This window comes from Pristiophorus japonicus, chromosome 14 (genome assembly GCF_044704955.1).
Source record: "Pristiophorus japonicus isolate sPriJap1 chromosome 14, sPriJap1.hap1, whole genome shotgun sequence".
Taxonomy (NCBI): domain Eukaryota; kingdom Metazoa; phylum Chordata; class Chondrichthyes; family Pristiophoridae; genus Pristiophorus; species Pristiophorus japonicus.
In genome coordinates this window covers 47,687,007-47,701,493 of record NC_091990.1, presented here as the reverse complement: position 1 = coordinate 47,701,493, position 14,487 = coordinate 47,687,007, and the positions used below count along the sequence as shown (strand labels likewise).

The 14,487-nt window shown below is 45.6% G+C and overlaps 1 protein-coding gene across 1 annotated transcript in view; it reads right to left on the bottom strand.

The window, feature by feature from the left end:
* The window catches only part of LOC139279394 (uncharacterized), a 72,274-nt gene that overhangs the window by 16,349 nt on the left and 41,438 nt on the right, over positions 1 to 14,487 (bottom strand). Inside the window, exons 6-7 of the mRNA XM_070898511.1 lie at positions 13,895 to 14,084; positions 6,351 to 6,543 (exon numbers count right to left, since the gene is read on the bottom strand). Of these exons, the coding sequence (XP_070754612.1) occupies positions 6,351 to 6,543; positions 13,895 to 14,084 (383 nt within the window). The remainder of the gene's footprint in view (positions 1 to 6,350; positions 6,544 to 13,894; positions 14,085 to 14,487) is intronic.

The following is a 14,487-nucleotide window of genomic DNA, read 5'->3' as shown; positions in this document are numbered from 1 at the left end:
CAGCGAGGGGCGGTGTTTGAGCCCACCGTGGGGCGGAGGTTGAGCCCAGCGAGGGACGGTGTTTGAGCCCAGTGAGGGGCGGCGCAGCATTTAACAGCAGCGGGGTCGGGGCCCAGGAGTGGCACAGCATTTAACAGCAGCGGGGTCGGGGCCCAGGAGTGGCACAGCATTTAACAGCAGCGGGGTCGGGGCCCAGGAGTGGCACAGCATTTAACAGCAGCGGGGTCGGGGCCCAGGAGTGGCACAGCATTTAACAGCAGCGGGGTCGGGGCCCAGGAGTGGCACAGTATTTAACAGCAGCGGGGTCGGGGCCCAGGAGTGGCACAGCATTTAACAGCAGCGGGGCCGGGGCCCAGGAGTGGCACAGCATTTAACAGCAGCGGGGCCGTGGCCCAGGAGTGGCACAGCATTTAACAGCAGCGGGGTCGGGGCCCAGGAGTGGCACAGCATTTAACAGCAGCGGGGCTGTGGCCCAGGAGTGGCACAGCATTTAACAGCAGCGGGGTCGGGGCCCAATGGAGGCGCAGAGCTTGGTCTCCAGTCAAATGGTCAATCCTCACCACTGGACCAAGACCTAGCTCTGTCAAGCCTGTGTAGTGACTGGTGTGCAATGGTCACAGCACGGTAAAAAAATTCCATGCACAGACATCTTCCACCCTTTAAGATGTAACTCATTCTAACACCTGTGAGCCCATCTTTTTTTGGTGTGAGGAGTGTCATTCTCGTCACGAGGGACTGCCTATTAGTAGTACAGTTTACTGGCGCTGGGCGCACCCCACTACCTCACTGCAGTGGCTAAGTTTCATGTGTCCACCAAATCAATGAGTGCAGGTGGGTTTTTCAGCCATGAGCTGAGCTGTCCGCAATGCTATCCTTGCCCATACAACACAGAAGGAGGCTAATCAGCCCATCATGTCTCTGAAAGAGCTATCCAATTAGTCCCACTCCACCGCGCTCTCCCCATAACCCTACAAATTAATTATTTTCAAGTATATATCCAATCTCCTGTTGAAAGTTAGACAGCTTCACAGTCACTTTTTACTGCTAGTCCAGTACCTAACCACTACACCACTACCTCTGCTACCCCCTATATCCGCAGTGTGCATATATTTCAGGAGGGTTCACTGGATAGTAATCAGAAGAGGGATCCCTGTCTGATTTCCCTCTCCGCTCTGCACATATGTGGCCTTGTTCCTGAAATTGTAGGCTGGGTAAGAATAGGATGAGTCTGGCAATCATGTTAACCCATTTAATTGCCCAATTACAGAGGAGTGAGTGCCTATGACAGCCCCTTCCATTCTCATAAGGTCATCTTCTTCCTTATCTCTGTTCTAAAGGGTCTGTAGTCATTCCATGGACAGTTTATTCAACGGTTCCTTGCTGCCTCCTTTATCAGTTTAGTCATGCCTGCTTGAAGGCCTGTTTTTTTGTGCCCTGACCTCGTAACAACCTTAGCTCTCTGTGTCTGCTGAGCTGGCATAAGTACTTCATTTATAAAATCATTATTTATTTTATAATTCGTAATTTCTTCGGATTCATGATTTCTTGCACCATTGTCATTGAGACCAACTAATTCAGCCTAAGGCGGTGGATTAATCCTGGAACTTTTGTTTCTTTGTGTGGCAGCACACCGCATCGCACTTCATATTTACACACTCGCCGATTGGGAAACTTGTGACTATGTTTCTGTTGACATGGAATGGCACGAGCCATTTTGGTAGGCTGAAAGGCGGGAAAAGCTATTCTCAATTGAACATTGGCCTTTTCAAGACATCTGTTTGAAATATATTCTTCTGTTTATGCTTGATTTACCTCTTATTTTCTGGGTTCTGAGTGAGGAACTGTCGCGCCTCTGCTCAGTGCCCTAATTCCCCACGATTTCCGACCCCACGCCAAAGGTTGTGCAACAGCAATTGCAAGAATGCACCACAATCCGCTGGCAGCCATTTTAAAGAGTCAGATTTAAAGCTTGGCGTTTCTTACCAGTAAGAACACTTTAGTTCCACAAACATTGACTTAAATAGGTCCTTCAGCAGAATTCCATGAAACTAATTAATCCTGTCTCCATACAAATACACGGAAAACAGATTCTTCCATCAATTCTGCCAAGAAGTGGGATTAGTTGGACGCATAAGGTAGCATTTATTTCTATCACAATGGGAACCGCATGATGTAAGCACCATGTGGGTCCAATTTTCCCCAGTGATTTGCACCGTTTTTTTGGCGCGCGCCGCTTTTTTTGGCCTAAATTAAAATATCCAAGTTTTCCCAAAGGTTGTGCGCCAGCGTAACACAGTTAGTTACAATCTTTTTAGGTTCTTTCTTTTTTGCGTAACCTGATGTCTGCGCCAGTTTTTCACATTTATGCAAGTTTGGCCAACTTACATTTCTCCTAGGACGGCGAATGTGACCAAAAAACCTTCTGGGCACTGAAGAAAAAGCAGCGCACGTTAAAAAATCAGCACAGAAAGACGCCATTATTTTTATGCAAAGTTTTGGAGGGAGTAAAGAACACATTAAATATTAATCATGAAGCATAATTTTTTCAAACTTAAAACACAGAGAATGGAAGTCTAATGCAATTCTTTAATTTTGGATTTTTTTCAAAGAGCCAGGCCACCACCGAACGTCTCCAAACCGGGCTCGAGGGTCGGAGCGTCAGCCAGCAGAATCGATCCCTCGCCCGGACATAGGGGCTCGGGGCTCAGCTTCAAACAAAGCCCAGGGATGGGGTTGGGGGGGTGTGGAAGCCGAACTGAAGGGATGAGAACCCTTACACTCTTACACTATGCAGCAGCATCAAAAGAAACCCGGTGGTGGGGGGGAGTCTTTACTGCAAGGGATCGATTCTGCCGGCCGACCCTTGAGCCCAGTGAGGAGACGTTCGGTCGGTGGTGAGGTGGTCACTTGAAAAAAATCTAAAATTAAAGAATTGCATTAGACTTCGTTGCCCCATTTGAATGCCTAGCTCCCCATTCTAAGCAAGCCTATTGCGCATGCGCAGACCTGGGTGTGGTCCATACTCAGGCGTCGACCTTGGGGAAAGAGAGAACAAAGACGTTTTAATTCCTTCTCCTGCTGTTTTGAGCTTCTTGCAAAGGTATAATTTAATCATGGGGGCAATACTGACAATGCCATACCTTGTGCAAGCCATCTGCATGATGGTGCTACGGAGGAGACAATTGATTCCACGTCATCGCATAGTAACCTCAGAGCACATAGGATGATAGGCAAGAGGCCTTATCCACGTCGGGTATATCAAGACAGGCATTCATACCTGCACCTGAGTGATGCAGACTGTGTGAGAAGGCTGCGTTTCCACAAAGAAGTTGTAACCGAGATTTGTGAGTTAGTAAAAGCAGACCTGCAACCTAGAAGCATCAGGAGGACTTCTTTGTCAGTTGAAGTGAAGGTTACAGCTGCACTTTCATTCTATGCATATGGATTATTACAGGCCACAACTGGGGATGTGTGTGCCATTTCTCAAGCGGCAACACATGTCTGCATTCGGCAGGTGACTGCTGCACTATATGCCCAGAGGAATGACTACATAAAGTTCCCAGGCAATGCGTGAAAGGGCTGTGGCTTCTCCAGGATTGCTGGTTTTTCCAAAGGTACAGGGCTGCATTGATTGTACCTACATCGCCCTGCGAGCACCTTTGGAGGATTGTGATCGACTTGTGATCATGCTAGTTGGGTATTGCCTACTGCTCAGCCCTTAGTTATTATGACAAAGAGCTGTTGTTCCTATTGCTCGGCATTTGTGAACCCAATCAAATTCAGCTCCATAGAAAGGCTACTCTCTTGGTCCTGTAGGCTGGTTCTTTGCACAGAATACTGAGATAGGGTGAAAAAAAAGTCACCAATACAGAAGTGAAAACATACACATTTACTACCGTCATTCAAGCAGTAGCATAAATAAGTGAGTTTCAAGGTGAAATTCCCATTGTTGTACCAAGTGAGAAGCTTCAATTAGACAACATAAAAACGAGTGTTCCCGAACAAAAGCCACATTGCGTAATCCTGACATTTAAGAACAAGGATATTCCACAGAAAAAAAAGATTTGCATTTAAAGCGCCTTTCATGGCCTCAGGACATCCGCAAAGCACTTTACAAACATTAAAAACTTTTTGCAGTGTAGTCACTGTTGTAATGTGGGAAACGCAGCAGCCAATTTTCACACAGCAAGCTCCCACAAAGAGCAATGTGATAATGACCAGATAATCTGTTTTAGTAATGTTGATTGAGGGATAAATATTGGTCAGGACACCGGAGAAAATTCCCCTGCTTCATTTCAAATAGTGTCATGGGATCTTTTGCATCCACCCAAATGGTGCTTCATGTCTCATCCAAAAGATGGCACCGCCGACAGTGCAACATGCCCTGAGTACTGTACTGGGAGTGTCAGCCTAGAGTTTGCACTCAAGTCTCTGGGGTGAGACTTCAACCCACAAACCCCTGCCTCAGAGGCAAAGGTGCTACTATTGAACAATGGCTGACACCAGATAGGATTTGGAAGCAAGTTTTTATTTGAGTGCCATGTTTTAAATCAAAGTGGGTTTACACAGGTTTTAAAATGTTCTTTCAAGCTACGAGCTGCAGCTGCTGAGACAAGGAGTTTATTTGTTACGGGATCGGGTACTAATATGTGTATTAAAGCCAGGTGGTACACTTGTAAATTGAGACAGTGAGAATCAATTGACTCATCCCAGACTCATTAATATGATAGTTACCATTCATTTTTGAGAAAAGCAAGCAAAGGTTTCTTGAGACCTACACTCTGGCTAGCTTGGAAATAACCTGAGGCAAATGGTTCAGGGATGCAGTGAATTTCACAGCCACTTGGTGGTCAGTGGTGTGCCACAGGGATCAGTGCTGGGACCACAACTGTTTACAATATACATAGATGACTTGGAAGAGGGAACAGAGTGTAGTGTAACAAAATTTGCAGATGACACAAAGATTAGTGGGAAAGCGGGTTGTGTAGAGGACACAGAGAGGCTGCAAAGAGATTTAGATAGGTTAAGCGAATGGACTAAGGTTTGGCAAATGGAATACAATGTCGGAAAATGTGAGGTCCTCCACCTTGGAAAAAAAAACATTAAAAGGGAATATTATTTGAATGGGGAGAAATTACAACATGCTGCGGTGCAGAGGGACCTGGGGGTCCTTGTGCATGAATCCCAAAAAGTTAGTTTGCAGGTGCAGCAGGTAATCAGGAAGGCGAATGGAATGTTGGCCTTCATTGCGAGAGGGATGGAATACAAAAGCAGGGAGATCCTGCTGCAACTGTACAGGGTATTGGTGAGGCCGCACCTGGAGTACTGCGTGCAGTTTTGGTCACCTTACTTAAGAAAGGATATACTAGCTTTGGAGGGGATACAGAGACGATTCACTAGGCTGATTCCGGAGATGAGAGGGTTACCTTATGATGATAGATTGAGTAGACTGGGTCTTTACTCGTTGGAGTTCAGAAGGATGAGGGGTGATCTTATAGAAACATTTAAAATAATGAAAGGGATAGACAAGATAGAGGCAGAGAGGTTGTTTCCACTGGTCGGGGAGACTAGAACTAGAGGGCACAGCCTCAAAATACGGGGGAGCCAATTTAAAACCGAGTTGAGAAGGAATTTCTTCTCCCAGAGGGTTGTGAATCTGTGGAATTCTCTGCCCAAGGAAGCAGTTGAGGCTAGCTCATTGAATGTATTCAAGTCACAGATAGATAGATTTTTAACCAATAAGGGAATTAAGGGTTATGGGGAGCGGGCGGGTAAGTGGAGCTGAGTCCACGGCCAGATCAGCCATGATCTTGTTGAATGGTGGAGCAGGCTCGAGGGGCTAGATGGCCTACTCCTGTTCCTAATTCTTATGTTCTTATGTTCTTATGAGACGCTTAGTGGTCATGAAAGGCGCTATGTAAATGCAAGTCTTTCTTTTCTTTCACCGATCGCCGATCCCCCCCTAGCCTCCCGTGCCCTCCAATCACTGCCCACTCCAGACCCAGTCACCCCCACCCTTTCATGATTTACCTGAGGACCATTGCTGTCTGTTATTCTCCACAGCTCGCCAACTCGATGGAAATGAGATGCGAGGCCCAATATTGGGGGTTTCTCAGGGCCTCACCATTTAGGCCCAAATTTCTAGGCCATGGTTCCCAAAGCTCTCAACCACTGAGGGTTTTCCTCTTGTCATGTCTGGGTCTGTTGTAGACTAATTGATAGCGATCGATTGCTATGATTAGTCAACATGCCATTATCGTATCTGCGACTACCAGTAGAAGGCGAGCTAGATGGAACTCGGTCATTCTTCATCTAGCAATTCCTATGTTCCTATGGCTCTGGCAACTAACCTGTATGGGAGGGATACACTGGATCCAGCTCTGGAGGAGCTGCAGCTTGCCATAGACGAGGTGAGGGAGGTAGGCCCACATGGAAGGCTGCACAAGGGCATTGCAGTGATACAGTGCTTGGCGTGGGGCTCGCCTACGAATGACATCACCTCCGCTTGGTCACTTTCATCAAACTGTGATAGGCAATCTGTCACTGTAAATACGACCAACGTAGAATATTACTCAAGCAGTGGTATGAATAAAAATACCGGTATTATCTATTAAGGAAAAATATACACTTTTAATACATAATCTATAATATAATACACATCTTAGTACCTGATCCCTTAAAAAATAAACTCTTTTTCTCAGCTGCTACATGGACATGATGGGCCGAAATGGCCTCCTTCTGTGCTGTAAATGTCTATGATATTAAAAATCGTACATCCGCATGCAGTTCCTATTGTCACATTTTTTATTACACTTTTGTATCTATTACCCAATATCATCATAGGCAGTCCTTCGAAATCGAGGAAGAATTGCTTCCACTCCTGAAATGAGTTCTCTGGTGGCTGAACAGTCCAATACGAGAACCACAGACTCTGTCACAGGTGGGACAGATATTGGACGAGGGAAAGGGTGTGTGGGACTGGTTTGCCGCACGCTCCTTCCACTGCCTGCGCTTGACTTCTTCACGCTCTCAGCATTGTACGAAGTGCATATGCACCCGGCGAGGCCCCACAAATGCAGGTTCTCCGTGCGCCGATGTGATCTGTCACACGCATCCCCGCAGGAAGGACATTGCTATTTGCCCAACTCTTGCCCAGCAAATGTCCTTCAAACGCTTACACCTGGTAAAAGCAGGTGCATAGCATACTTTTACCAGCGTAAGAGTTTTAAAATATAGAAAAATTAAATTTAAACACTCATTTTTATATTAAAAATCCTGTCCATTCAGGTAAGTTTATTATTATCCCTATTAAAACACATTTTTTAATGAAAAAAAAATGTTTTTCTAAAACATTTAATTATATTCAATTTCAATTAATTTTAAATATATGTGAATTTTTTTTAAATTTATTGTGTTGTGTTTCTTGTTTTTGGGGTTTTTCACATTGATAGTAATGGGAACTCGTGCAAATGGAGCTCCCATTTTTATCAATGAGAATACTAGATGTTTATTGGTGGCCCAGATCCACGTGATCTCAGGATACGAATACGCACCTGGAAGACATGTTCCCAAATGCTGGACTGCGAAACTAGGCCTCTGACCGCAATCCTACATTCCTCCGGGACCACCAGGTATTTCATTAAAAACATTCCGGTTGGCGCCGATCCTCCGAAGGAAGCCTTCGATCGCAATTTCCCTCCCAATGTCTTCAAGAGGCAGCAAGCGGACAAGGTATAGGAGGGAACCAAGGATAGAGCACTGGGGTACAATGGAGTTGGCAGTGCAGAAGCTATTGTTAACGATGCAACACTACATTGGGACAGGGAGAAATTGAACCATGATCAGAGTGATTCCATGTAGGTCGGCCATGAAGGTGGCAATAAATGCAATGGTTGATTGTTTCAAGCCACAGAGAGGTTGAGGAGGACGAGTATCGATAAAGTTCCGCATTCAGTCATAAAGGATATCTTTGGTGGCTTTAACCTGCGTGGCCTCAATGTTGTGGACAGGTTGGAAACCAGACTGAAGGATTTCAAACTGGGATATGTGGGAACACAAGGCATCTGAAAACCTTAGGAACAGGGCGGGGCTTATTACTGGACAGTAGTTGCGGAGAACAGAGGCATTCAGAATCGGCTTTTTAAGGCAGGTGTGATGACAGCGGTTTTGAAGGATGGAGACAATCCCAGTTGATGTTGGTGATCATTGGGTCAAAGAGAGGTCATTGAGTTATGAGGAGCTGTGTTGGGACGTGGTCAGAAAACACCATCTGATTTTAAGGATCTTAAAGCAGAGTTTCTACAATTGGATCAGGCAGTGCAACGAAACAAGAGGCTGTGTCGTCTGAGCTTGTAGTTGATCTCACAGACCAGAGTAAATATGATACCTAATGGCAGCCAGAAAATGGAGGGGTGTAGCTCAAAGCCAGTGGGAATTGTAGGATGTGGCAACATAAGGCAAGTTTCTGTGCTATCGGCCTCCATTCTGTCTGCCCACTGACTGCCTCTGCAAGTGTTGCAGTAATGTTCTACATCGTGTTTGACTTTCTCCGGGTCGGGCTTCTTGGGTTCCTCACCATGTGAATAAACGCTGGTCAAATAGTGACAGTTTGGGGAGAAAAAGTTCCGCAGCAATATTAAATCCACCTAGACCCAGTCCTGCGTAACTATAGTGACATTAAATGGAGTGCACACATTTCCAATTGACAGTGTGAATTTTTGAAGGAAGTGAATGATGCACTTGGACTATCTCAGCATACCAGAGGATGTAACTGATGACATAGCGATAATTGATTTAGCCCTTTTAAATATTACTACATTAGGAAGGAAAGGAGCTGTGTGCATGAGCACCCATTAAAGTGAGCAAAAATGAACTGTGGCTAATTTATTTGCTGTCGAACATCAGTCAAAATCTGTACAATTCAATCAGTTGTATTAAGAGATCTTCCATGGTGCACAAATGAACTGAGTTGATGGATAAATGGCATGCACTGCAGAATAAATCAAAGACATCAAGGTGCTTGATGACAGTTGATAGAAAGCTTTCAATATGATTCTACTGATCTTTTCAGTGACATTCTTAAATAACCATATTTTCTGGCATGATGTACGTGGATAAGATGGTTTCATAACAGACAGGCAGCAACAAGAGACCCAGTGATAAATGGTAAGACCCCGTGTCTGAGTTCTCCAAAGAACAACATTGGAATGGCTTTTGTGTTCAGATAATAGCAAACGATCTGAGGAAATCTCATCAAAATTTAAAGTATGCCGACTGCACTACAGGAAGCTCCAGCTTGGGTCAAGATTGGGGCCTGGATAAAGAACCTATTCAGCCGCAAGCACAGTATAAAACTGACCTATACTCAGATTCTAAATGTGGCAACTCATCAAAAAACGATCAATCAGGGACTGTTGGTGAATCAGTCTATACATTGTCCGCATCTCATGAGATGGGTCTCTATTGCATGGCCTCTCATTCACAAACAATCCTGAGGCAACATCATCAAACTTTAAAGTCTGCTGACTACACTACAGTTACAGAGTATGGTCCACCTGGGCCTAAACAACACACTTATTCAGCCATATAAAACTAAGCCGTACTCAATTTTGCTTTCCCTTACCCACTTTGTGCCCAAACATGTGTTGAGGTGGCCTGGGTGTTAATCTAGCCCTGCTGAAGAGGCAGATTTTAGAGCAACAAGCGGGAACATGTTGATCTCAAGCTGTATCTTCACTGGTGGTGCCTTTTTGTAGGGTCTTAGCAAATTCCAGCAAGTTTGCTTCCAGGTTTCAGCTAGCTGTAATGGTCCTGCCAGTCAGGAGCCAGTGCCACTAGTGTGGGTCTCAAACAACATAAAAGCCATTTATGTTCAACTTCATGACTGTCAACTCAATTAAAATAGAAAAGATTATACAAAAAGCGCTTTACAAAAAGATGGTTTAACGATAAATGATGTCCAACTCAAAATTAGCAAAACTATTGGTATTCCATGGCTGAAATTCAAAACATACTGAAATTTGGTTATCGAAAACCAGAGTTACCATTGAACAATCTTGGAACAGAAAAGTTGATTGATCAGGGGGTATAAGGTATTGACTAGGCCCATACATACCAGTATGTAAAACAAGCAAGGACCACATGAAGATCAGATTCATTCAACAAAAGCTCTGTCCGAATAATGGGGAGGTGATGTGAATGACGTGGGGGGGTGGGGGGTGGGGGGGATGAATAGGGAGGGGGCTGAATGGTGAGGGGGGGTTAATAGGGTGGGGATTGGTGAGGAGGATGAATAGATTGGTGGGGATTGAATGGGGAGGGAAGGGGGTGAATGGGGAGAGGGAGGAGTGAATGGGGAGGGGGCAAATGGAGAGGGGGAGGGGGTGAATGTGGAGGGCGAGGGGGAGGGGGTGAATGGGGAGGGAGTGAATGGAGAGGGGGAGGGGATGAATGGTGAGGGAGATGTGAATGAAGAGGGGGAGGGAGATGTGAATGAAGAGGGGCAGGGGTGAATGGGTAGGAGGGGGTGAATGGAGAGAGGGAGGGGTGAATGGGTAGGAGGAGGGGGTGAATGGAGAGGAGGAGGGGGTGAATGGAGAGGGGGAGGGGGTGAATGGAGAGGGGGAGGGGGTGAATGGGGAGGGGGAGGGAGTGAATGGAAAGGGGAGGTGAATGGGAAAGGGGGTTGAATGGGAAAAGGAGGGTGAATGGGAAAAAGGGTGGTGAATGGGAAGGGGGTGCAGGTGAATGGAGAGCGTGAGAGAATGAATGGGGAGGGGGGTGAATAGGGAGATGGGGAGTGGGGAGTGGGGAGGGGGTGAATGTGGAGGGGGGTGAATGGGTGGGGGGAAGTGAATGGGGAGGGGGAGGGTGAATGGGGAGCGGGAGGGGAGGGGGAGGGTGAATGGGGAGAAGGTGAATGGGGAGGGGGAGGGTGAATGGAGAGGGTGAATGGTGAAGGGGGAAGTGAATGGGGAGAGGGTGAATGGGGAAGGGGGAAGTGAATGGGGAGGAGGATGAATGGGGAGAGGGTGAATGGGGAAGGGGGAAGTGAATGGGGAGGGGGAGGATAAATGGGGAGGGGAGGGGGAGGGTGAATAGGGAGGGGGATGAATGGGGAGAGGGTGAATGGGGAAGGGGGAAGTGAATGGGGAGGGGGAGGATGGAGGGGGAGGGGAGGGGGAGGGTGAATGGAGAGGGGGGAAGTGAATGGGGAAGGGGAGGGGAGAGGGAGGGTGAATGGAGAGAGGGGAAGTGAATGGGGAGAGGGTGAATGGGGAAGGGGGAAGTGAATGGGGAGGGGGATGAATGGGGAGAGGGTGAATGGGGAAGGGGGACGTGAATGGGGAGGGGGATGAATGGGGAGCGGACCACAAGAAGCTCAGGTTCATTCAACAAAAGATCTGTCCGAATAATAAATTATGAGGTTAGGTGTGCACAGCCAATCGAACAATGCAACCTCAGAACAATGAAGAAATATTATAATGTTCACAGTGTTAATGGTCAAACTGAATTAAAGGGCATATTTTCTAGGATGTCAATGCATTCTTATCTCAATACTGAATTTGTCAATGTAAAAAAACTTGATAAAGGTTGTTCATCACTGGGGCATTGCTGTAAAGTGTTTCTGGTTAGGCCACAGCTGGGGTATTGTGGCTAATTATGGGCTCCACACTTTAGGAAGGATTTCAAGGCCTTGGAGAGGGTGCAGAGATTTACTTGACTGGTACCAGGGATGTGGGACTTCTGTTATGTGGATAACATAGAAACATAGAAAAGAGATGCAGGAGCAGGCCATTCGGCCCTTCGAGCCTGCACCACCATTCAATATGATCATGGCTAATCATGCAACTTCAGTACCCCACTCCTGCCTTCTCTCCATACATTCTCATCCCTTTAGCCATAAGGGCCACATCTAACTCCCTTTTGAATATATCCAATGAACTGGATTCAACAACTTTCTCTGGTAGAGAATTCCACAGGTCCACAATTCTCTGGGTGAAAAAGTTTCTCCTCATCTTGGTCCTATATGGCTTACCCCTTATCCTTACACTGTGACCCCTGGTTCTGGACTTCCCCAACATCGGGAACATTCTTCCTGCATCTAACCTGTCCAATCCCGTCAGAATTTTATATGCTTATATGAGATCCCCTCTCATTCTTCTAAATTCCAGTGAATATAAGCCTAGTCAATCCAGTCTTTCTTCATATGTCAGTCCTGCAATCCCGGGAATCAGTCTGGTGAACCTTCGCTGCAATCCCTCAATCGCAAGAATGTCCTTCCTCAGATTAGGTGAACAAAACTGCATACAATACTCAAGGTGTGGTCTCACCAAGGCCCTGTACAACTGCAGCAATACCTCCCCACTCCTATACTCACATCCTCTCGCTATGAAGGCCAACATGCCATTTGCTTTCTTTACTGCCTGCTGTACCTGCATGCCTACTTTCAATTACTGATATACCATGACACCCAGGTCTCGTTGCACCTCCTCTTTTACTAATCTGTCACCATTCAGATAATAATCTGCCTTCCTATTTATGCCACCAAAGTGGATAACCTCATACTTATCCACATTATACTGCATCTGCCATGTAGTTGCCCACTCACCTAACCTGTCCATGTCACCCTGCAGCCTCTTAGCATCCTCCTCACAGCTCACACCGCCACCCAGCTTAGTGCCATCTGCAAACTTGGAGATATTACATTCAATGCCTTCGTCTAAATCATTAATATATATTGTAAATAGCTGGGATCCCAGCACTGAACCTTGCGGTACCCCACTTGTCACTGCCCGCCATTCTGAAAAGGATCCGTTTATCCCGACTCTCTGGTTCCTGTCTGCCAACCGTTCTCTATCCACGTCAATATATTACCCTCAATACCATGTGCTTTAATTTTGCACACCAATCTCTTGTGTGGGACCTTGTCAAAAGCCTTTTGAAAGTCCAAATACACCACATCCACTGGTTCTCCCTTATCCACTCTACTTGTTACATCCTCAAAAAATTCTAGAAGATTTGTCAAGCATGATTTCCCTTTCATAAATCCATGCTGACTTGGACCGATCCTGTCACTGCTTTCTAAATGCGCTGCTATTACATCTTCAATAATTGATTCCCAGATGGAGAAGCTGGGATTGTTCCTCGTAGGGCAGAGAATGTTAAGGGGAGACTAGATAAAGATGTTCAAAATAATGACGGTTTTGATAGAGTAAATAAGGAGAAACTGTTTCCAGTGGCAGAAGGGGTCAGTCGCCAGAGGACACAGATTTTAGCAAATTGGAAATACCAGAGTTGACACGAGGAAAACAAATAAATGCAGCGAAGGGTTATGATTTGGAATGCACTGTAGTAAAGGGTGGAGGAAGCAGATTTAATAAGAACTTTTAAAAGGGAATTGGGAAAATACTTGAAGAGGAAAAATTTGCAGGGTGATGGGAAAAGAGCAGGGAATGGGACAAACTAGATAACTCTTTCAAAGAGCTGGCACAGGCACGGTGGGCTGAATGACCTCCTTCTCTGCTGTATCATTCTATCATTCTGACACAGTGCTCTGCGGCTGCTTTTCACTATTTACATATTGGGTTGCGTCTTCATTCAGACGCATTACCCCGATTGCCAATGTTATATTGAGAAAATCAAATATGCCCAAGCAATCCATCAATATTTTGTTTGAATTTGCCTAAAACTTTCAACTTCATGTCCTTGCAGTTACTTTCTCATCAAGCATATTTGCATAAATATGATGCGAAAGTTCTATATCCCTGAGGTTTGCAAGTTGATTCAGACGCATCATTAATTCAAAGGCAAATGTTGGTTCGGAATGTTTGCATTGTGGTAGAAGCAAAGTTAAGTGGATACATGTTGGGACCAGTGATAACTTCCCACTAACCTGTAAAGGTGTGGAAGCTGCAGTCAGTGTTTGCATCTTTTAACTGGGAAGCACGATCCACTTCATCCCTTGTTGTATAATCCTTCCTCTGTCGGCATGCAACATGTTGAGTCTGGGCAACTGCCCTCGGCATCTTGTACTTCAATGAATCATTTCTCTTCATTGTCAGCTCACTGCATTTAGTGCATACCTGAATACAATCAGTAACGGCAGATTTTTGTTATTTTTCTATCATCTTCCTTGTGTTATTTCCCAGTAATCAGCTATTCATAATTAGAAGGTTTATGGAATCGTAACATCATATCATTATTAATGAAGGCAAAAAAACGCAGGAGGTTAGTCAGCAGTTGAAAGAAAAAAATCATTAGTGACATTTAGTGACAGCCATGTTTGAGGTCTGTGTTTGGTGTGTGGGTGAGTGTGAGAGAGTCTGTGTGACCGTGGGTGTATGTGCATGGATGTGGGTGTGTCTGTGTCTGTGTCTGTGTGTGTGTGTATGTGTGTGTGTGTGTGTATTTGGATATGTGTGTGTGGATGTGTGTGTGCATGGATGTGTGTGTGTTTGTGTGTGTGTGTGTGTGTGTGAATGTGTG